At 38.3% G+C, this 23445-nt stretch overlaps 1 protein-coding gene across 10 annotated transcripts in view; it reads left to right on the top strand.

Annotated features, from left to right (window-relative positions):
- Nucleotides 1-23445, top strand: part of PCCA (propionyl-CoA carboxylase subunit alpha) — a 435628-nt gene that overhangs the window by 110126 nt on the left and 302057 nt on the right. For 9 of the 10 annotated variants that reach the window (XM_086708568.1, XM_086708558.1, XM_086708578.1 and 6 more), the window contains one exon: nucleotides 16566-16697. The exons of the other annotated variant lie outside the window; for it this stretch is intronic. In XM_086708568.1, coding sequence (XP_086564694.1) covers nucleotides 16566-16697 — 132 coding nt within the window. The remainder of the gene's footprint in view (nucleotides 1-16565; nucleotides 16698-23445) is intronic. 10 annotated transcript variants of the gene reach the window in all.

Raw genomic sequence — 23445 nt, 5'->3', positions numbered from 1 at the left:
TTACAATAAATTCATAAATATTTTCAAAGGAAATAAGAAAAGTACATAATTCAGATCATATCCCAGAGCAATTAAAAAATTTAAATTAAATTTAATATCTAATATTTGGACTAAACACAAGTTCACTGGCCTTTCACCAGTTTACCACCTTACTATTCTTAGTCACTACTGGCAGTAAATATTAATGGACTGTGAGGAATGAACAGGAAGCTGAGTCATGAGACATCTGTATTAACACCCCCTCATGCTAATTCAAGTATTATTAAATCTTAAGTTATTTTTTTACTTACACTGTAAAATTGCTTATCTAATTTCATAGTTATTATATGGTATATTCCAAAGTTGTACTGGAAAAGTATTTGTTTTCAATCCAAAAGTACCAATTAATTTTAGTATTCATGAAACATTAAAAATAATTGGATCAGGGAGAAATGAAAGCACCTCATTTTTAATATCCAGAATGTGGGGATATAAAATATTTTATGTGAAGAGCATAGAAGGAAATTACAACTTCGTAACTAATTTCTGTGTCCACTTTACATAAGGAGAACCTTAGCACTACATAACAAATTTAAATGTGAAGCTTCTTACTTTTTCCTTTAAAAAACATACATTCTAAAAGAAAAACTTGAAAATTTGTACCTGTATCTTTAATGAAAGCATTATTGCCATTATAATATAAATTAACTTCTTGAAGATGCCAGGTCTCTGGGTGATAAATTTAGCAATTTCTTCTGAGAAAATTTAGTGTTATTGAACTCATTGCCAGTATTTTGCTAATGTATTTTTATAAATGTTCTAAATATTAAAACTAGAGTTTCTTTACAGGAGGGGAGGCTAGGATTCATCCCAACATCTGACTTTTTACTTAACTCTAATTTTCTCAAAGCGATTGCTGAGGAAGTTATTGAATTTATTTTCTCTGGGTATCTTCTCTATTGCTTTTCTTTGATTCTTGTCATTGCAAGGAGTCTGAGAGTTTACATGATAAAGGAAATCTGTGGAACTAATCCTAGAAACCTCTTTCTGTTTTCTCACATAACACCTCCAGGCACAGAAAAGACAAAATACTTCATTTGCATTCTCAAACATTAGGAACTTAGAATGAGTCTTTCAGCTGGAAATGTTATTGCATCTACATTTCCCCTGAAGAAAAAAAAAGGTTAACAGCCCACTCAGGTTTATGTGAACTCATCTCTTTTTAGTATCCTGATCTGCACAAAGAGTAGAGAACGGTGAAGCTTAAGTGCCCAGCGTCTTTCTTCTTTACAATCAGTTAGACTCTGGAAATAGATCTCAGTGCTGATTACAAAGAAATAAAAAGAAAAAACCAGATAGGCACAAAAGAGATGGCAAACACCGACAGACTTTAATCTTAATCTTCTAAAGTGGAAAGAACATTTCCAGTGTGAATATAGGATCTACTAACTAGAATTAAAAAAAAAAAAAAACAAAAACCAAAAACATTTTCCCTGTGAGCTTGAAAAGCTGACCCAGGAACTACAGAGATATTCAGCGATTTATAGTTTTTTAAAAAGGTTTTTATTAAAATGTACCAAATGTATCAAAAACCTCTTGTTTGCCCTAAGTACCTTTGTCAGAAACCCAACATTTAATAAAAGAAATTTAACCATTTTCTGACTTAGTAATAGTTGGAAAGTAGAAATGGAAATCATTCCACTACCAAATATTGGAAGTAGAAAGTCTTCTTTTGCTGTAATGCTCACTTCCTGTGAATGAAAAACAAGGTTTTATGTGTAACTATATTCCTCACCTAGAAAACCTGACTTCTGCCAATTGTTACAGTGGGGAAAGTTACTACTAGTCTGTTTCTCTAACTAAATATTGTACATGGCGATCATCTGGAAGTAATAATATTACTTGAGTGCACTATGCCAAGTAGACACTTAATACAAAATATACACTAGACTGAATGAAATCCAGATACTGGTAATATTGAAAGAGAAAGAGACAGATTCCTTTGGTTAAACTAAGTCACAGCATATACAATGTACCATAAGCTAAATACAGTTTATAAGTATGTCATTAAGTTTCAGTTGATCTTGTGATTAAGATCCCAAACAAATGAAAAAATTGTTAGTTTATGTTTACTTTTAGAATTTTAAAATAGAACCTTTGTCTCTCCTCTGTCACCTATCTCCCATATCAGTCAAATTCATTAATGTTCTGGGGCGCCTGGGTGGCTCAGTCGGTTAAGCGGCCGACTTCGGCTCAGGTCATGATCTCGCGGTCCGTGGGTTCGAGCCCTGCGTCTGTGCTGACAGCTCAGAGCCTGGAGACTGTTTCGGATTCTGTGTCTCCCTCTCTCTGACCCTCCCCTGTTCATGCTCTGTCTCTCCCTGTCTCAAAAATAAATAAAATGTTAAAAAAAATTAAAAAAATGTCATTAATGTTCTTAATCCTAATTTTTTTAGTCACATAAATTGGGTTCTTAATGCATGGTGAGCTGACTAGCACATTAAAGAAAATGACTCTTGTAAATGTAGGGCGTTGGAGGCTGATGACACCCTTTTCTAGGGTTGTTCTGCACCTCTCTTTATTGATACCCCACAGTCCACGTGGAGGAAAATGAATTAGGATTTGGACTCCAGTCTTCTTTAATCACACACAGGTACACTGCACAGCCTGAGGCCTCTGGTAGAATATTGGATGGTGAGGGTGGGAGTGTTCACCCACCTACTTGTCTGCTCCTGGTCCAGCCATTGGTTTCACTCCTATAAGCTGATGGCTACTGTGAAATTGTTTTTCAAATTTTTATCATAAAACAAAAGATACAGGAAAAACTATGCAAGACAAATGTGTGGCTTGCCTAGGGTAAATTAATCTCGGAATCACTACATAGGTCTAGACATGAGACGTTTGCCCTGATTCTTGTCCATGTGACCCATGTCCATCTTAGCCTCCAGTCTTTCCCTATATGTGCTCACTACTTGACTTTTGTAGTAATCATTTTCTTGCATTTAAAAATAATTCTGTGGTCCAAACGTGCATCCCTAGACACTATGGTTTGTCTTGCCCATTTATTTTAAGCTTTCATGTCTTAAATTTCTCTTAATCCATAGGTTCTCTTTTCATACCTTTTCCTTACAATTTGCTGTTGAAGAACCCTGGGTTATTGACTTGTAGAATTTTTGTCAGACTTGACTTAGTTTATTGCAGACTCGAGTTGCTGGTCAGTGTTTTCCTTCATTCTTGGCATTTTCTACAAATTGGATTCCTATACCTGGATTCAGAGATGGGATCAGATTCAGGTTTTGATGCATTTGGCCAAGACTGTAGGAGCACATTAGTGTCTTGTTAGCACTTTTTAAGATCTAAGCAACTGTCAATGCTTACTGTCAATATTTAGTATTTCACTGGATTGCAAAATGGTGATACTTTAACATCTTTTTCATTAATAGAATATACTTATAAAGAGACTCTTTGCCACATTTATTGTTTGGTTACCTAGTGGTACGACTCCTATAGAAAGAGCAAGATAAATGCCTAATTCTTTACTTTTATGTTATGTTTTTGAGGTAATGAATCGGTTCCTTATCATTCACAATTGACCCAGTTCTTATAAAAAGTGTCATTATGAAATCATAGATTAAAACATATTTTGTAGGCTTAAATCTGTTGGAATTATTAGTGAAGCTTAAGTTGTTTCTCTTAGGCCAGTGGGTCCTAAGTTGGTTCATGCTCTTTTTGACTTGACCTCGTAATCTTTTATAGCTTCCTTGTTCTCTGGTCTAACAAGAGATTCTAGGCTTATGTTTTACATTTCCTGCTCCAGGCCTTTAATTAGCCATCTTATCGAGGTGCATTGGTTTTTTAAAAAAAGGTATCGGAGGCCACAGCATGCCAGACATGGTCATTGCTACTCATGGTCACCGTTTGTAGGCCTTTTCAGTTTAGAGGGCCAGGAAGATATGTGTGTTAACAAGTTTATTTTTTAACGTGTTTTATGTTATATATGTGTATTACGTATGATGTATGTGTTAACAATGTTCCATTAATAGAATATATAACATTCTAATACATTTAATATGTGTATTTATTAAAAAAATTTTTTTTTAACGTTTATTTATTTTTGAGAGAGACAGAGACAGAATGTGAGTGGGTTAGGGGCAGAGAGAGAGAGGGAGACACAGAATCTGAAGCAGGCTCCAGGCTCTGTGCTGATGCGGGGCTCGAACTCATGAACTGTGAGATCATGACCTGAGCTGAAGTTGGATGCTCAACCGACTGAGCCACCCACGTGCCCCTAATATGTGTATTTGGATATAATGCTATCCCCAAGCCCAAATAGGGTACATAAAATCTAAATATATAATATAGATGTTGCGTAATATATATACTATATTATAAATATGCAACAATTTTCTTGTATATATAACATGAAATAAAAGTATATAGACTGTGCTTTATGTGAGATTAAAAATACCTCCTGTGTTTATAGTGATACTTTTAATTAAAATTCAGGATTGCAGAACTTTTACTTACCCTCTTCTTTGTCATTCTTTCATATTTAGAGTTCTGACTCTCAGGGACAGGGGAGATGATGAAATTAGAAGCCTTCATAATTACTTGTCAGTAGTACACACACAGCAACCTCAGGATAGCAGTGTCAACACCGATATGATTACTGAAAACATTAAAGAAGTTTTACACATCATCTTTCTATTCTTCCCTTGCTTTAAAAGTAGTTGTACTGTATCTGTACTGTCAGAAAATACAGCTAGTATAAAGTATACTCTCTCAGGTAGCTATAGACCATTTATGTTGACCTCTTTTTAGTCATTTTGGTTTTCTGAAGCTCATTCTGTAGTAAAGGAGGGGGCAAACTTTTTTGTAAAGGTCCAGGTGGCAATTATTTTTGGCCTTGCAGGCCATCCAGTGTGTTGCAAATAGTCTTATTGTGGTCATGAGAAAGGAGCCATACAACATGTAAACTAATGCTTTCAGCTTCATGTAATTTACATATGTCATGATACAGTATTCTAATTTTTTTTCCATAAATGTTTCCCCCCTAAAATCCATTTTTAGAGTGTGGACTGGACAGAAACAGGTAGCAGGCCATATGTGGCTCACAAGCCTGTAGTTTGCAAACCCCTATTTTACTCGATTCCTCAGAAAAAGGCCTGGAGTTGTTGCTTATCATTATGTTTACTCTGCAATACTTGGACATCAGTTTTGTTGGATTTAAAATCCTTGGCTCATACTTTTTCTTGACCACCTTATTCAGTTTTCTTTTGGCATGGATTATTGTTGTCAGAGTCTGGTGATAATTTATTTAAAAAAAAATTTTTTTTTTTAACATTTATTGAGAGACAGACACTGAACATGAGCAGGAAAGGGGCAGAGAGAGAGAGGGGGAGACACAGAATCTGAAGCAGGCTCCAGGCTCTGAACTGTCAGCACGGAGCCCAACACGGGGCTCGAACTCACAGACCATGAGATCATGACCTGAGTCAAAGCCAGACGCTCAACTGACTGAGCCACCCAGGCGCCCCAGGGTCTGGTGATAATTTAAACTTCTCTTTTATATAAATGACATATTCTTTTTTTTCCTTGCATTTTTTCTTTTTCTTTTAAGCAGTATTGCTAGAATGTGTCATTCTGGGTTGAATTTCTCAGGTTTACTGTAGTATTTTTTTTGCTATGTATTTTCAATTTTAAGACGGTTTTCTTGAAATAGAGTTTTTAGTATTTGCTTTAATTTTCTTCAAAGACTCCTCTTATCCATATGTTGGATGTTCTTTATTTTGTCATTTTCTCTTACGTCTTTTAAAAATAGTTTTTTTTCTTGATGTTTAAATTTAGAATAATGTCTTTCTTTCACTTTCTATTTTTTTAAGGCATTAGCTGTTTTCTTTATTCACTCTTGAGTTTCCTCTGGGCTCGTCTTCATTTCTAGAAAGATATTTTAACTTCTGATTGCATCTTGAGGTCAGTCACTTCATTTCTGAACATTTCTAATACTGACTTAAGTTATTTAATGTGTTCTATTACTTTAACATGTTTTTCAGCTTGTTTTGAAACAGCAGGTAACAGTTTTAATCTATTATGTGTTGGTATGTTTTTCTCGTTTTTTTTTCTTTCCTTCATATACAGTATTCTCGTCCATATTTTTTTTCCTTACAAAAACATTGTATGGGATTTTATCTTGACCTTTTTATTTCCTTAGTTTTATGTGTGAAGTTAGTTTTCTTCTATATTGCTTTTTTAAAAGAGCTGCATATTTTTTTTTAAATGAGTGATAACATGTCCAAGAAGTTTAAGTACTTGAACAGAGATAGCAGGAAAAGGTTTATTCTGAGGACTTGAAAACATGAATTAACCTTGTAATCTCCCTATTACTAATTTTTGTAAGTTTATTTATTTGAGAGCATGTGTGTGCCAGCAAGGGGAGGGGCAGAGAGAGAGGAGAGAAGGAATTCCAAGCTGACCCCACGCTGTCAGCGCAGAGCCCAACATAGGTCTCAAACCCATAAATGGTGAGATCATGACCTGAGCCAACCTTAAGAGCCAGACGCTTAACTGACTGAACTGCCCAGGCGCTCCAATTCTTTTTGATGTTCATACTGTTATCATATTCAAGAGTTAGCTTTCTATCTGCTACTATATGCTTTTGACATAATCATACTATTTTTGGAAGCTTTTTCACTGGCTCGCTTTTTTATCTCATGTACTAAGTTCCCTGCACCAATCCTGAGCTGACCTTTTCTAACTGAAGTGTATTTTGTATTATTCCTTTCTTTTAGCAAGGAATACATTAAGGTCTCGAATCTGAGTCCATTGGGCAGTTCCGCAATTTTTTCATGGCTATGTCTCTTGTCTGACCCTGGTTTTACAATTATCGAAGTAGTAATTCTTGGTGAGCCTAATGTGTATGCATTTAAAAGAAATCTGAATTCATAGTAAAGCAGTTTAGTAACTGTTGTATTTCTGAGAATTTATTATGCATCAGACATTTTTTACAAGTGATGATTATTTCTCTTCTTCATTTACAACATAAAGCCTATTGTAAGTTAAATCTCATTATTCCCCTAAGATGCTGTTCAAAACCAACCCTTTTTCTTATTCTTCTATCAAAATTTGACCAGAATCATAAAATCACAGAATTTAGCAAGGGGAAGGAATCTTAGAGCAGTGATTTTGGCTTTTTGGATTTTGATTTTCAGCTTTTTGGATATTCCTATATATCACTCTTAAAATGTTTTCCAATGCCATTTAAAAAACACCCACTTTTTGGGACGCCTGGGAAGCTTAGTCAGTTAAGCATCTGACTTCGGCTCAGATCATGATCTCACGGCTTGTGAGTTTGAGCCCTGAATCGGTCTCTGTGCTGACAGCTCAGAGCCTGGATCCTGCTTCGGATTCTGTCTCCCTCTCTCTCTGCCCCTCCTCCACTTGTGCTCTGTCTCTATCTGTCTAAAAAATAAATAATGAGGAGAAGCAAGATGGCGGCGTAGGAGGACGCTGGGCTCACCGCGCGTCCTGCTGATCACTTAGATTCCACCTACACCTGCCTAAATAACCCAGAAAACCACCAGAGGATTAGCAGAACGGAGTCGCCGGAGCCAAGCGCAGACGAGAGGCCCACGGAAGAGGGTAGGAAGGGCGGCGAGGCGGTGCGCGCTCCACGGACTGGCGGGAGGGAGCCGGGGCGGAGGGGCGGCTCGCTGGCCAAGCAGAGCCCCCGAGTCTGGCTTGCAAAAAGCGGAGGGGCCTGACGGACTGTGTTCCGACAGCAAGCGCGACTTAGCGTCTGGGAGGTCATAAGTTAACAGCTCTGCTCGGAAAGCGGGAAGGCTGGAGGACAAAGGGAAGGAGAGCTGCTGAGCCCCCGGACGACAGAGCTCAGTTTGGTGGGGAACAAAGGCGCTCGCCAGCGCCATCTTCCCCGCCCATCCCCCAGCCAAAATCCCAAAGAGAACCAGTTCCTGCCAGGGAACTTGCTCGCTCCGCGCAAACACCCAACTCTGCGCTTCTGCGGAGCCAAACCTCCGGCAGCGGATCTGACTCCCTCCTGCTGCCACAGGGCCCCTCCTGAAGAGGATCACCTAAGGAGAAGCAAGCTAAGCCTGCCCCTCCTGCCCCTGTGCACCTTGCCTACCCACCCCAGCTAAGACGCCAGATCCCCAGCATCACAAGCCTGGCAGTGTGCAAGTAGCCCAGACGGACCACCCCACCCCACAGTGAATCCCGCCCCTAGGAGAGGGGAAGAGAAGGCACGCACCAGTCTGACTGTGGACACAGCGGTGGGCTGGGAGCAGACATCAGGTCTGACTGCGGCTCCGCCCACCAACTCCAGTTATTCACCACAGCACAGGGGAAGTGCCCTGCAGGTCCTCACCACGCCAGGGACTATCCAAAATGACCAAGCGGAAGAATTCCCCTCAGAAGAATCTCCAGGAAATAACAACAGCTAATGAGCTGATCAAAAAGGATTTAAATAATATAACAGAAAGTGAATTTAGAATAATAGTCATAAAATTAATCGCTGGGCTTGAAAACAGTATAGCTGACAGCAGAGAATCTCTTGCTACAGAGATCAAGGGACTAAGGAACAGTCACGAGGAGCTGAAAAACGCTTTAAACGAAATGCATAACAAAATGGAAACCACCACGGCTCGGATTGAAGAGGCAGAGGAGAGAATAGGTGAACTAGAAGATAAAGTTATGGAAAAAGAGGAAGCTGAGAAAAAGAGGGATAAAAAAATCCAGGAATATGAGGGGAAAATTAGAGAACTAAGTGATACACTAAAAAGAAATAATATACGCATCATTGGTATCCCAGAGGAGGAAGAGAGAGGGAAAGGTGCTGAAGGGGTACTTGAAGAAATAATAGCTGAGAACTTCCCTGAACTGGGGAAGGAAAAAGGCATTGAAATCCAAGAGGCACAGAGAACTCCCTTCAGACGTAACTTGAATCGATCTTCTGCACGACATATCATAGTGAAACTGGCAAAATACAAGGATAAAGAGAAAATTCTGAAAGCAGCAAGGGGTAAACGTGCCCTCACATATAAAGGGAGACCTATAAGACTCGTGACTGATCTCTCTTTTGAAACTTGGCAGGCCAGAAAAAATTGGCACGAGATTTTCAGTGTGCTAGACAGAAAAAATATGCAGCCGAGAATCCTTTATCCAGCAAGTCTGTCATTTAGAATAGAAGGAGAGATAAAGGTCTTCCCAAACAAACAAAAACTGAAGGAATTTGTCACCACTAAACCAGCCCTACAAGAGATCCTAAGGGGGACCCTGTGAGACAAAGTACCAGAGACATCACTACAAGCATAAAACATACAGACATCACAATGACTCTAAACCCATATCTTTCTATAATAACACTGAATGTAAATGGATTAAATGCGCCAACCAAAAGACATAGGGTATCAGAATGGATAAAAAAACAAGACCCATCTATTTGCTGTCTACAAGAGACTCATTTTAGACCTGAGGACACCTTTAGATTGAGAGTGAGGGGATGGAGAACTATTTATCATGCTACTGGAAGCCAAAAGAAAGCTGGAGTAGCCATACTTATATCAGACAAACTAGACTTTAAATTAAAGGCTGTAACAAGAGATGAAGAAGGACATTATATAATAGTGACAGGGTCTATCCATCAGGAAGAGCTAACAATTATAAATGTCTATGCGCCGAATACCGGAGCGCCCAAATATATAAAACAATTACTCATAAACACAAGCAACCTTATTGATAAGAATGTGGTAATTGCAGGGGACTTTAACACCCCACTTACAGAAATGGATAGATCATCTAGACACACGATCAATAAAGAAACAAGGGCCCTGAATGAGACATTGGATCAGATGGACTTGACAGATATATTTAGAACTCTGCATCCCAAAGCAACAGAATATACTTTCTTCTCGAGTGCACATGGAACATTCTCCAAGATAGATCATATACTGGGTCACAAAACAGCCCTTCATAAGTTTACAAGAATTGAAATCATACCATGCATACTTTCAGACCACAACGCTATGAAGCTTGAAATCAACCACAGAAAAAAGTCTGGAAAACCTCTAAAAGCATGGAGGTTAAAGAACACCCTACTAACGAATGAGTGGGTCAACCAGGCAATTAGAGAAGAAATTAAAAAATATATGGAAACAAACGAAAATGAAAATACAACAATCCAAACGCTTTGGGACGCAGCAAAGGCAGTCCTGAGAGGAAAATACATTGCAATCCAGGCCTATCTCAAGAAACAAGAAAAATCCCAAATACAAAATCTAACAGCACACCTAAAGGAAATAGAAGCAGAACAGCAAAGGCAGCCTAAACCCAGCAGAAGAAGAGAAATAATAAAGATCAGAGCAGAAATAAACAATATAGAATCTAAAAAAACTGTAGAGCAGATCAATGAAACCAAGAGTTGGTTTTTTGAAAAAATAAACAAAATTGACAAACCTCTAGCCAGGCTTCTCAAAAAGAAAAGGGAGATGACCCAAATAGATAAAATCATGAATGAAAATGGAATTATTACAACCAATCCCTCAGAGATACAAACAATTATCAGGGAATACTATGAAAAATTATATGCCAACAAATTGGACAACCTAGAAGAAATGGACAAATTCCTGAACACCCACACTCTTCCAAAACTCAATCAGGAGGAAATAGAAAGCTTGAACAGACCCATCACCAGCGAAGAAATTGAATCGGTTATCAAAAATCTCCCAACAAATAAGAGTCCAGGACCAGATGGCTTCCCAGGGGAGTTCTACCAGACGTTTAAAGCAGAGATAATACCTATCCTTCTCAAGCTATTCCAAGAAATAGAAAGGGAAGGAAAACTTCCAGACTCATTCTATGAAGCCAGTATTACTTTGATTCCTAAACCAGACAGAGACCCAGTAAAAAAAGAGAACTACAGGCCAATATCCCTGATGAATATGGATGCAAAAATTCTCAATAAGATACTAGCAAATCGAATTCAACGGCATATAAAAAGAATTATTCACCATGATCAAGTGGGATTCATTCCTGGGATGCAGGGCTGGTTCAACATTCGCAAATCAATCAACGTGATACATCACATTAACAAAAAAAAAGAGAAGAACCATATGATCCTGTCAATCGATGCAGAAAAGGCCTTTGACAAAATCCAGCACCCTTTCTTTTTAAATTTTTTTTTTTTTCAACGTTTTTTATTTATTTTTGGGACAGAGAGAGACAGAGCATGAACGGGGGAGGGGCAGAGCGAGAGGGAGACACAGAATCGGAAACAGGCTCCAGGCTCCGAGCCATCGGCCCAGAGCCTGACGCGGGGCTCGAACTCACGGACCGCGAGATCGTGACCTGGCTGAAGCCGGACGCTTAACCGACTGCGCCACCCAGGCGCCCCAGCACCCTTTCTTAATAAAAACTCTTGAGAAAGTCGGGATAGAAGGAACATACTTAAAGATCATAAAAGCCATTTATGAAAAGCCCACAGCTAACATCATCCTCAACGGGGAAAAACTGAGAGCTTTTTCCCTGAGATCAGGAACACGACAGGGATGCCCACTCTCACCGCTGTTGTTTAACATAGTGCTGGAAGTTCTAGCATCAGCAATCAGACAACAAAAGGAAATCAAAGGCGTCAAAATTGGCAAAGATGAAGTCAAGCTTTCACTCTTTGCAGATGACATGATATTATACATGGAAAATCCGATAGACTCCACCAAAAGTCTGCTAGAACTGATACATGAATTCAGCAAAGTTGCAGGATACAAAATCAATGTACAGAAATCAGTTGCATTCTTATACACTAACAATGAAGCAACAGAAAGACAAATAAAGAAACTGATCCCATTCACAATTGCACCAAGAAGCATAAAATACCTAGGAATCAATCTAACCAAAGATGTAAAGGATCTGTATGCTGAAAACTATAGAAAGCTTATGAAGGTAATTGAAGAAGATTTAAAGAAATGGAAAGACATTCCCTGCTCATGGATTGGAAGAATAAATATTGTCAAAATGTCAATACTACCCAAAGCTATCTACACATTCAATGCAATCCCAATCAAAATTGCACCAGCATTCTTCTCGAAACTAGAACAAGCAATCCTAAAATTCATATGGAACCACAAAAGGCCCCGAATAGCCAAAGTAATTTTGAAGAAGAAGACCAAAGCAGGAGGCATCACAATCCCAGACTTTAGCCTCTACTACAAAGCTGTCATCATCAAGACAGCATGGTATTGGCACCAAAACAGACACATAGACCAATGGAATAGAATAGAAACCCCAGAACTAGACCCACAAACGTACGGCCAACTCATCTTTGACAAAGCAGGAAAGAACATCCAATGGAAAAAAGACAGTCTCTTTAACAAATGGTGCTGGGAGAACTGGACAGCAACATGCAGAAGGTTGAAACTAGACCACTTTCTCACACCATTCACAAAAATAAACTCAAAATGGATAAAGGACCTGAATGTGAGACAGGAAACCATCAAAACCTTAGAGGAGAAAGCAGGAAAAGACCTCTCTGACCTCAGCCGTAGCAATCTCTTACTCGACACATCCCCAAAGGCAAGGGAATTAAAAGCAAAAGTGAATTACTGGGACCTTATGAAGATAAAAAGCTTCTGCACAGCAAAGGAAACAACCAACAAAACTAAAAGGCAACCAACAGAATGGGAAAAGATCTTTGCAAATGACATATCGGACAAAGGGCTAGTATCCAAAATCTATAAAGAGCTCACCAAACTCCACACCCGAAAAGCAAATAACCCAGTGAAGAAATGGGCAGAAAACATGAATAGACACTTCTCTAAAGAAGATATCCGGATGGCCAACAGGCACATGAAAAGATGTTCAGCGTCGCTCCTTATCAGGGAAATACAAATCAAAACCACACTCAGATATCACCTCACGCCAGTCAGAGTGGCCAAAATGAACAAATCAGGAGACTATAGATGCTGGAGAGGATGTGGAGAAACGGGAACCCTCTTGCACTGTTGGTGGGAATGCAAATTGGTGCAGCCGCTCTGGAAAGCAGTGTGGAGGTTCCTCAGAAAATTAAAAATAGACCTACCCTATGACCCAGCAATAGCACTGCTAGGAATTTATCCAAGGGACACAGGGGTACTGATGCATAGGGACACTTGTACCCCAATGTTCATAGCAGCACTCTCAACAATAGCCAAATTATGGAAAGAGCCTAAATGTCCATCAACTGATGAATGGATAAAGAAATTGTGGTTTATATACACAATGGAGTACTACGTGGCAATGAGAAAAAATGAAATATGGCCTTTTGTAGCAACGTGGATGGAACTGGAGAGTGTGATGCTAAGTGAAATAAGCCATACAGAGAAAGACAGATACCATATGGTTTCACTCTTATGTGGATCCTGAGAAACTTAAGAGAAACCCATGGGGGAGGGGAACAAAAAAAAAGAGGTTAGAGTGGGAGAGAGCCAAAGCATAAGAGACTGTTGAGAACTGAGAACAAACTAAGGGTTGATGGGGGGTGGGAGGGAGGAGGGGGTGGGTGATGGGTATCGAGGAGGGCACCTTTTGGGATGAGCACTGGGTGTTGTATGGAAACCAATTTGACAATAAATTTCATATATAAATAAAAAAAAAAAAAAACAAAACAAAACAAAAAGAATAAAAAAAAAAAAATAAAATAAAAAATAAATAATGAACATTAAAAAATATTAAAAAAACACTTTTTTTCCATGACTGTAAGACATCTATCTGCCTTCAGGTATTATATGTATCATTCATGGTAAATTTACAAAGTCCCTAAAAAGCATATTTTCAGAAGTAAATTGTATTGCTGTGGAATGTCAAAAAGACTTACTGTGATTGAAGGAAATTGACAATTAGATGGATAACAATAAGATACAGGGTTAACAGAAGATTATCAAGAGGGTGGATAAATTCTTGCCTTACCTTCTAAATCATGCAATGACTTTGGTCAAAATCTCAGAACTTTTAAAACCTGTTCCATCACTTTGCGGTTATCATACTGTCTTCACCCTAACTGCATCCTTGCTCTATTGGTCAAGGAGTTGTGGGAGTCAGGAGCCAGGATTCTGCATTCTCATTTTGCTTTAATTACATTTAAAGGCTAACCCAGGGAATACTACCAAAATGTAGATAAAAAGGAAATTGGTTCATTGGAACATCTGTTTGAGTAGTTAGTTACCCAGCTTACTACTGACTAATTTTCTTTTCTGTTGAATGGGACGAAAAGAATAGTTACTAAATACTTGATGTGAGCTTTTTTTCTTGGTAGTTTTTGCATTTTGGGGTGAGTAATTTTTCTCAAATCAGAATGCATGAGAAAAATCTAGTTGATGAGTGGTTCCTAGTTGTTGGGCCCTTGTTAATCAGAACTTTTACTGTACAATCGTAATGTATTTTGGATGTTCTCATTTATATTATTTCTCGAACTGTCTGCGTTGGTTATTCTGACTACTTGGTTACATCTATCTAGCATAGTGGTATTTTAAAACAGCATTTATAATAAAAATTCCTCCATCTTAGCAAGTAAAATGAGAATATGGAAAGACAGTTGATAGTTGAAATACGATTGTTTTCTTTTGACTTAGCATTTAGTGAGTTGCAGGTTTGGGATAAAGAGAAATGAATATGGTAGTTGCTGTGGTAGTTTATTGAGCTGGAGACCAACAGCATGTGGAGATGTGGGCCTGCAGTCACATTCCCTTCTTATAGAGAAGCTCCACTTTTCACGTGTTCTATCTACATTTTGGGGTTCCACAAAAGATTTTTTTTTTAATTAAGAAAAGTTTGTCCTATTACAACTAAATACAAACATTTGATGGAGAGGTACTTTATGATCATCTGTTTTGGCTGAAAAGGTTTCTTACCTAGCATTATGCCATTTGTAACTGGTAATTGTAGGTATTTGGGTTCCTGTGATGTATTTTAGGGTCCCTGTGGACCTTGCTGTCATACTATTCTCATGTTCTCTTTTTATCAGGACTTGTGGTTAACAGATAACTGATAGTTGTGATATTCAGCTTGATGTTTTACATTATTTTATTTAATCCTTCAACCAGACTTGCAAGGTGGTGGCTATTCCTATTATCACACAAAGAAAAGGAGGCTTTATTATTTTAGAATCTAAAAATTCCCTTCTGTCTTGTTTTTGGGCATGAGGGAAAGTATACATCCTGAGTTTAAAAGCATCAGCTTTTCTATGCATTTTATCTGAGTGATTTCATCTGCAACTTTCAATTCCTTCCTTCATTTAATGCCTTTGAAACTCCGTATCTCAGCCTGGACTCGTCTTAGAGCCTCTAGACCTCTCTGTCAGCTTTCTGAACACTATCTCATTGACCTCTCAGTTTAGCATGTGCAAAATTTAAGTCATCGTATGTCCTAATTATTTATCTCTTTGTACATTCCTTTTGTTGATTCCCTGTTCTCCTTCCACCTTCTGCTGTGGGTGTGTGTAATCTTCTTGGTTCATAATGACCGAGAGGCCAATCCAAGCAACACACTGCAGTAACCACTCTGGATAATACAGGGAGAATGAAGCTCCCCCAAGCCAAGTCTTTTTAGGTGCCAAGGCCAATAGATAGAATGTGAGACATAAAATACAAGGTGTATTCTTTATACCGACCCAACCAAAGATCACTGGAGAATCGATAGGCACCTTACCCAGATGGTGCCCAGCATACAATCTGGTTTTCCTTTTTTTCATGTTTAATCTTCATTCTTTACCCAATAACCTCATTCTTTACTTCAGCAAGGCTCACCTTTACTTCTGTAAACCATGCTCTGTAGTGGCACTAATAACTACATCATATTTTGTTCTGTCCCTAATTAGTTCATTAGCAAAATTCACCAGCATTTTGTTCATTATAATACCACAAACACAGAGGGGGTAGATCTATTGCTGGGGAACTAAATATGAGTTATACAGAACAGTTTTTGTTGAAACTGTAACTCTACCTGGTAAATTCCCACTGTATTCTTGACTCATTTCTTATAGTCAGAAAGATGTAAACATTCTCTACTTTCTTTTGTCTATTTCCCTGAGGTGTCAGTGATCTCGTTCCCTTGAGTTAGCGGATATCCTGTGGTTTTCATCCATGTTGTCTCCTGTGTTTAGCTCTAAGCCTGGCACAGAGTTGGTATTTAATAAAAGTGGATATTTGTGTTGAACTGGGCAGTGTGCTGCAGGGTTTAGAGAATACAAAGGTTTATAAGGTGTTTTAAAGGTGAACCTACTGTTTAGGTTAGGTGGCAGCATACTATATATAAAAAATAACACCACAGCCGTGGCTGTTCCAGAGAATACTGTTAACATCAAGCAGGAACTCTTCTTTGTTATTTTTCTTTGACCCGACTTTGTTTTCTATATCTTTGTGTACTTTAACTATATACGACATTATATATTTTAATATATTGGCTCAAATGCTTGCTTTTATGTTGTTTTGGGTGGGTAAAGGATTAGTAAATATATGTATGGGTTTTTCTTTTTATAAGGTTGTGACTCTGTATCAAGCACTGTATTGTTTTTCTTATAAAATTTGACTTGTATTTCTTCACAGGCAGCAGAAGATGTCATTTTCATTGGACCTGACACACATGCCATTCAAGCCATGGGTGACAAGATTGAAAGCAAATTATTAGCTAAGAAAGCAAAGGTTAACACAATCCCTGGCTTTGATGGAGTGGTCAAGGTGAGAAACTGTTTTACTGAAATATACATGTCCTTGAGTCAAATATTTTGTCAAAAGTGTAAGATAAAATGCACTTACTGCTTTTATAGAATATATATGTGTAGGTTAAAATAAATCAGTATTGTTGACCCTGGTTTATTTTATTTTTTAAAAATGTTTTATTTTTAAGTAATCTCTACATCCACCATGGGGCCCGAACTTAGAACCCCAAGATCAAGAGTCACCTTGCTCTACCAACTGAGTCATCCAGGCACCGCTGGATTGTTTTAAATGGCATAAGTTCGGGGTGCCTGGGTGGCTCAATCAGTTAAGTGTCCGACTTCGGCTCAGGTCATGATCTCGCTGTCCGTGGGTTCGAGCCCCGCGTCGGGCTCTGTGCTGACAGCTCAGAGCCTGGAGCCTGTTTCGGATTCTGTGTCTCCCTCTTTCTCTGACCCTCCCCTGTTCATGCTCTCTCTCTCTCTCTCTGTCTAAAAAATAAATAAATGTGAAAACAAAATAATAAATGGCATAAGTTAAAAGGAGCAAGAAGCCACTTATGCATTGTATTTCACGATCAATGTTTTTTAAACTGAAGTATTGTTGACACACAGTGTTACATTAGTTTCAGGTGTACAACATAGTGATTCGCCAACTCTATACATTATGCTGTGCTCACTACAGTGTAGCTACCACCTGTCACCATACAGTGCTATTACAGTACCATTGACTATATCCCCTGTGCTGTACCTTTTATCTCTGTGACTTATTCTATATGTGGAGGCCTGTACTTCCCATACCCCTTCAACCACTTACCCATATCTTAACCCCTTTCCCTTTTGGCCACTATCAGTTTATTCTTTGTGTTTATGGGTATGAATTTATTTTTTGTTTTTTTTTTCAGATTCCACATATAAATGAAATCATATGGTATATCTTTTTCTCTGATTTATTTCACTTAGCATCAAAGGTCTATCCATGTTGTTGCAAATGGCAGGATCTAATTTTTTTTTTAAAGCTGAGTAATACTCCAGTATGTGTATATGTATGTGTATATGTGTGTGTATGTGCACGCACGTCACCCCTTCTTTATCCATTTGCCTATCTACGGACACTTGGGCTGCTTCTATATCTTGGCTATTGTAAATAATGCTACAGTAAACATAAGGGTGCATATATCTTTTTGAATTCATGATTTTGTTTTGTTTGGGTAAATACCCAGTAGTGGAATCACTGTATCATAGGATATTTCACTTCTTTAAATTTTTATTTATTTATTTTGAGAGAGAGAGTGAGCATGAGCAAGGGTGGGGCAGAGGGAGAGAGGGAGGGAGAGAGATTCCCAATTAGGCTCTGCATTGTCAGTGGGGCTCGAACTCATGAACTGTGAGATCATGACCTGAGCTGAAATCAAGAGCTGGACACTTAACTGACTGAGCCAGCCAGGCACCCCTCCATTTTTAATATTTTAAGGAACTTCCATATTGTTTTTTTGCAGTGACTACACCAATTTACATTCCCACCAACAGTGCATGAGGGTTCTTTTTCCTTGATGTCCTCTCCAACACCTGTTATTGCTTTTTGAAACTTTAAGTTTACTTATTTATTTTGAGAGAGAGTGCACGTGTGCGCATGAGCTGGGGAGGGGTAGAGAGAGAGTGGGAGAGAGAATCCCAAGCAGGCTCTGTGTTGTCAGCATAGAGCTCAACTTAGGGCTTGCAGTCACAAACTAGAAGATCATGACCTGAGCTGAAATCAAGAATCAGATGCTTTACCGACTAAGCCACTATTTTCTTGTCTTTTTGAGTCTAGCTGTGCTGACAGGTGTGAGGTGATATCTTATTGTGGTTTTGATTTGCATTTCCCTGATCATTAGTGATGTTGGCCATCTTTTCATGTGTCTGTTGGCCATCTGTATTGTTTTTTTTGTTTTTGTTTTTTTTGAAAAGTGCCTATTCGGGTCTTCTGCCCATTTTTAATCAGATTATTTGTTTTTTGGTGTTGAGTTTTGTAAGTTCTTTATGTATTTTGGATATTAACCCCTTATTGGATATGTCATTTGCAGATATCTTCTCTTGTTTAGTCATGAGCAGTATTGGCTTATAATTTAATAGGAAAAATCTTGGTGATTTAAAAATGTTCTCTTAGATCTCTGGATTTCATTTAATGATGATATGTGTTTAATGTTTGAAGGATTATCATGTTCTCTGTGTATCTTTATGTTGAGTTTCTGTCCATATGCATAACACATAAATTATAAATGTGTTTCTGGTAGAAAGTGATACAGCTATGGATGATCATAGATCCTAAACATAATTCCTCAGTAAGCAGCTTCAACAGCTGAAGGTTTCTAAGAAATGCAGAAATTGAAGTGAGTGGGTTTGTGTGTGTGTGTATGCATGTGTTTCCCGGGGAAAAGTTACTCTCTGTCTATATATAGTTTTTTTTTTTTTTTTCCCTCCCTGATTAGAAGAGTGTCCCTATGTAGGCTTTAATCTGTGATTTGAGTTAATCTATAAAAACTTAAAATTTTAGTGTTAACTATGGTTAGTTTTTGGGCTGGACAATTCTTTATTGTGCAGGAACCTTTCATGTGTTACAGGACAGTTAACAAGCTTGGCCCTTATTAATATCCTCCACTTCTTGCCCATGTTTACCTTAATCTGTATTCATCCTTTATTTGTTTGTTTTGTTTTTTTGTTATAAGGAAGAGGTATTGTTATCCTCAGTAGAGCCGGTTCTTCCTGTCAGGCTCTAGATGTATCCCTTATAGACTTCATGGGCTATAGTTTTTACTGATTATCTTTTCCCTCTTCCATATCTTAAAACTTGTCTTTCAGCAACTTCCTATTGCCCTTGCTGTTAAAAATCCTCAGTCAACAAATGTACTGATCCCAGGCTAACCGGGAAGCAGGTGGTGATAAACACAATACCCATGATCCCTCACCACTGCTTCCAGTTTAGTGGAAAGAAATGTGTTCCTCTGCCTCCTGGAGCACAGTAACCCCCTGCCCCTTCACAGCTGTCACCTTAGTTATCTCTACCCTTTCACAGCCACACATCTTAGAAGAATTGTCCTCACTTGCTTTCATTTCTACACTTTTCACTCAGTCTTTAATCTGCCATAGTTTGGCTTCTTTCCTCATTCCCATTGAACTTTCTCTTGCCAAGGCTACCAGCAACCTCTCCTTTTCACTAAATTCAGTTTATAATTTGTAATCCTGATCTTCTCACTATCTTTTTGAAGCATTTGAGTCTCTTGATCATATTCTCCTTCTCAAAATATTCCCTTTTGACACACTACTCATTCTGGTTTTGTTTTTGTATTTTTTAGCGTATTTTGAATGCTTATTCTTAGTTTTCATGCTGATTGTTCTTCCTATGTTTGTTCTGTAAATGTTGGTTTTATTTTGGGTTCTTAGAAGGAAATTTTTTATTACTGTACATACTTGCCCTGGGGCAGTCTTACATCTGGAACCTGTCTGTATCTGTGCTAGCTCTCTCTGGAACTTCAAACTACATTTGCAGGTGCTTCTGAAACAGTTCTGCTCGATGCCTCTGAGGTACCTTGATAGTAACAGGTTGAAAGCTCAGCTCAGAATTTTCTCTCTAACCAGTGATTGGCGAGCTATGGCTCTGGCACACCTGATTATAAATAAAGTGTTATTGGAACACAGCCGTGCTCATTCCTTTACATATTGCCAATGGCTGCTTTTTCACTATAATGACTGAGTTCAGTAATTGTGACAGACTATGTCACCCACCAAATCTGAAATATTTACTGCCTAGCCCATTACTAAAATGTTTGCAGACTCTTGCTGTAAACTTCTTAACCTGATTCTTTTATGCCTGGGAAAGTGGTGGTGGTTTCCACATCTTTCCTCAAGCTAGACATGTGGAGTCATTCTTGATAAATACCACTACAGAGAATTCATCTATTGGTCTTTCTGATCCATTTACTTCTTTCTTTGCTCATGCTAACCCCAAGTTCCAGTTACCATCATCTAATCTGGATTACTTTGTCAACATTCTAATTCGTCTCTTTGTAGCCATTCTTGGTCCCATCTAATATATTTTCAACACTGGGGGCTTGAGAGAGCTTGCAGAAATCCAAATTCAGCTATATGACTGTGTTTAAAAACTTGTGAATGGCTTCTCATTTAAATCCTTTTAATAGCTGGCCTTGGTTTCTCTCTTCAGACTGATAGCGTGCCAGTTCACCCTTTACATTGTGTAGACTAGCCATGTAAGACACCTTTCTGGTTCTTGAAACTTCTGTGCTAAATTCTGTCGTGTGTGTTGATTCTGCTTCTGTCTTCATTCTTGATGGTCTCCACATTGTTTAGGTGTTGGCTTAAACATACATTCGTCACAAAGACATCCCTTGACTGTCTAGATTAGATTAAGGCCCCTGCTATCTTTTCTTAGTACCCCACACTTCTCCCATCACATTTTATTTTATTTACTTAAAAACATTCATGTATTTATTGATTTTGTGAGAGAGCACACACGTATGTGTGCATGAGTAGGGGAAGGGAGGAGAGAGAGATAGAGAAGGAGGGAGAGAATCCCAGGCAGGCTCTACATTGTCAGTGGAATGCGGGGTTTGATGTCATGAACTGTGAGATCGTGACCTGAGCTGAAACCAAGAGTCGGATGCTTAACTGGCTGAGTCACCCAGGTGCCCCTGCCCGTCACATTTTAAATCATGCATTCATTCATCTACTAAGTATTTAAGTGCACACTGTTTGTCTAGCATTATTTGAAGTGCTATGGATATTGCCATGAACAACAGCAATAAAAAACTTCTGCCCTCATGGAGGTTATACTATAGAAGAAGTAGACAGACAATAAACAAATAATAAACAGTACATGCTATGGTGAAACATAAGACAGGGAATGAGAAGAGGAAATGCTGGGGAGCGGGTGAATCTATTGACAATTTTAAATCGCTTTAGCAAGCCATCTAAAGGGCTGACAGGGCAAGTCATGTGGCTAGCAGCAGGAAGAGCAGAGCATACTAGGCAGAAAGAAGAAAAAAGATACAGGTATTGAGGTTGAAAGGTACTTGATGTTGAACAAACAGCAAGGAGTCATGTGGCTTCTGTGATCAAGGGAGAGAGAAGTCAGAGACGAGGTAATTGAAGTAAGGTATAGTGGGGAGTGCAGATTTTATGGGCCTTTTTGCCCATTTTAATGATGGGCTAAATGCCTACAGCCTGCACTGGATTGTAAACTCTTTGCTGGAAGGGATTGTATTCTTTTTATTACTGCATCACTTATAAGTGGTACCTGGTACACAGTCGGTGCTCACTAAATACTTGTTGGATGAATACTTTTCTAAGAGATAAATTTTTACACGTATAACCACTGTACACACTTTATTTGTCCTTTAGTATATATTTATTAGACACACCATAAGAAAGGAAAATGTAATGAAAAACCAAGAGAAAAAGTAAAATAGACAATATATAGAGATCCACGTATGCTGCGGATACTGGAATTAGGGATAAGAACTATAAAATAAATGTGATTGGTATGTTAAAAAAATTTGAAAAAAATGTGGAGAAAAATAGATTAACATGTAAAGATTTTCACCAGGGAATTTGAATCTCTAATAGAATTAAATGGGAATTACATAACTACAAACGTATGGAAATAAGGACTTTAGATAGGTTTAATAATAAACTAAGAATATAGGACCCATGTGTAGCATATATCTGTATTTCATTCCTTTTTATGGCTGAATAATATTTCATAGTAGGAGTAAATCACTTAAAAAAAACCTATTCATTAATTGATGGATGTCTGAGTTGTTTCCATCTTTTGGTGACTGTGAATAATATTAGTACAAACATTTGTGTGCAAATATTTATTTGAATATCTGTTTTGAGTTCTTTGAGGTATTTACCCAGAAGTGGAATTGCAGGATCATATGGTAATTCCATGTTTACCTTTTTGAGGAACTGCAGGGCATCCAAGCCTTTGTGTAACCCTTTCCTCTTCCATTTGGGTAAAACCTGTGATTTGCTTCTCTGTTAGAATATGGCAAAGGGTGATAGTATGTCACTCGCTGAATTAGGTTATGTTATAGGGCAAAAGGGATGGGATATCACCGCATTCAGTTACATTATGGGGCAAAGTAGTTGGGTATTACTGCTGTGATTATGTTCCATCTTAGTGGACTAGCGAACAGATTGTAGTTTTTGTCTTGAAGAAGTAAGCTGCCATATTGAGGACGTGCATGTGGCAGTAAACTATGGGCAGCTTCTAAGGATCTGAGTGAGGGCGATCTCTATCTGAAAGGCAACAAAAAGGTGGGGTGCTGAGTCATACAGCCACAAGGAAATAAATTCTGCCAACCCCCTGAATGAGTTTGGATTTGTCCCCAGTTGAACCTCTAAATGAAAATATAATATAGCTACACCTTGACTGCAGACTTAAAAAACTCTGAGCAGAGTATTGACAAGTGTTTTCTTTACTAGGCTGTCTTGAGTAGGGTTTTAGTTTTTCTTTAGTCCTTCTTTACATTCTTGTTTCAGTGACTTGTGCAAGTTCAGGTAGTGGTTTAGGTGGCTTATTACGCACTGTGATCTATTTAGACCCAATACTTCTATTGGTATAATTGTAGTTTGTTTTCTAACAAGAAATCTGGCCTTCTTGAAATCTTCAATTTGGACTTAATGAGAGTCCAAACTAATTCTGTCTTGAGGGTGAGTAGCAGAGTCCTTAGGAGTTGACATATGTGGTCATTAGGAGAGCATATGAT

This window comes from Puma concolor, chromosome A1, assembly GCF_028749965.1.
Source record: "Puma concolor isolate L17-30 chromosome A1, mPumCon1.1.hap2, whole genome shotgun sequence".
In the NCBI taxonomy this organism is placed as follows: domain Eukaryota; kingdom Metazoa; phylum Chordata; class Mammalia; order Carnivora; family Felidae; genus Puma; species Puma concolor.
The sequence above is the reverse complement of the archived record's forward strand: the minus strand, read 5'-3'. Positions and strand labels throughout refer to the sequence as shown.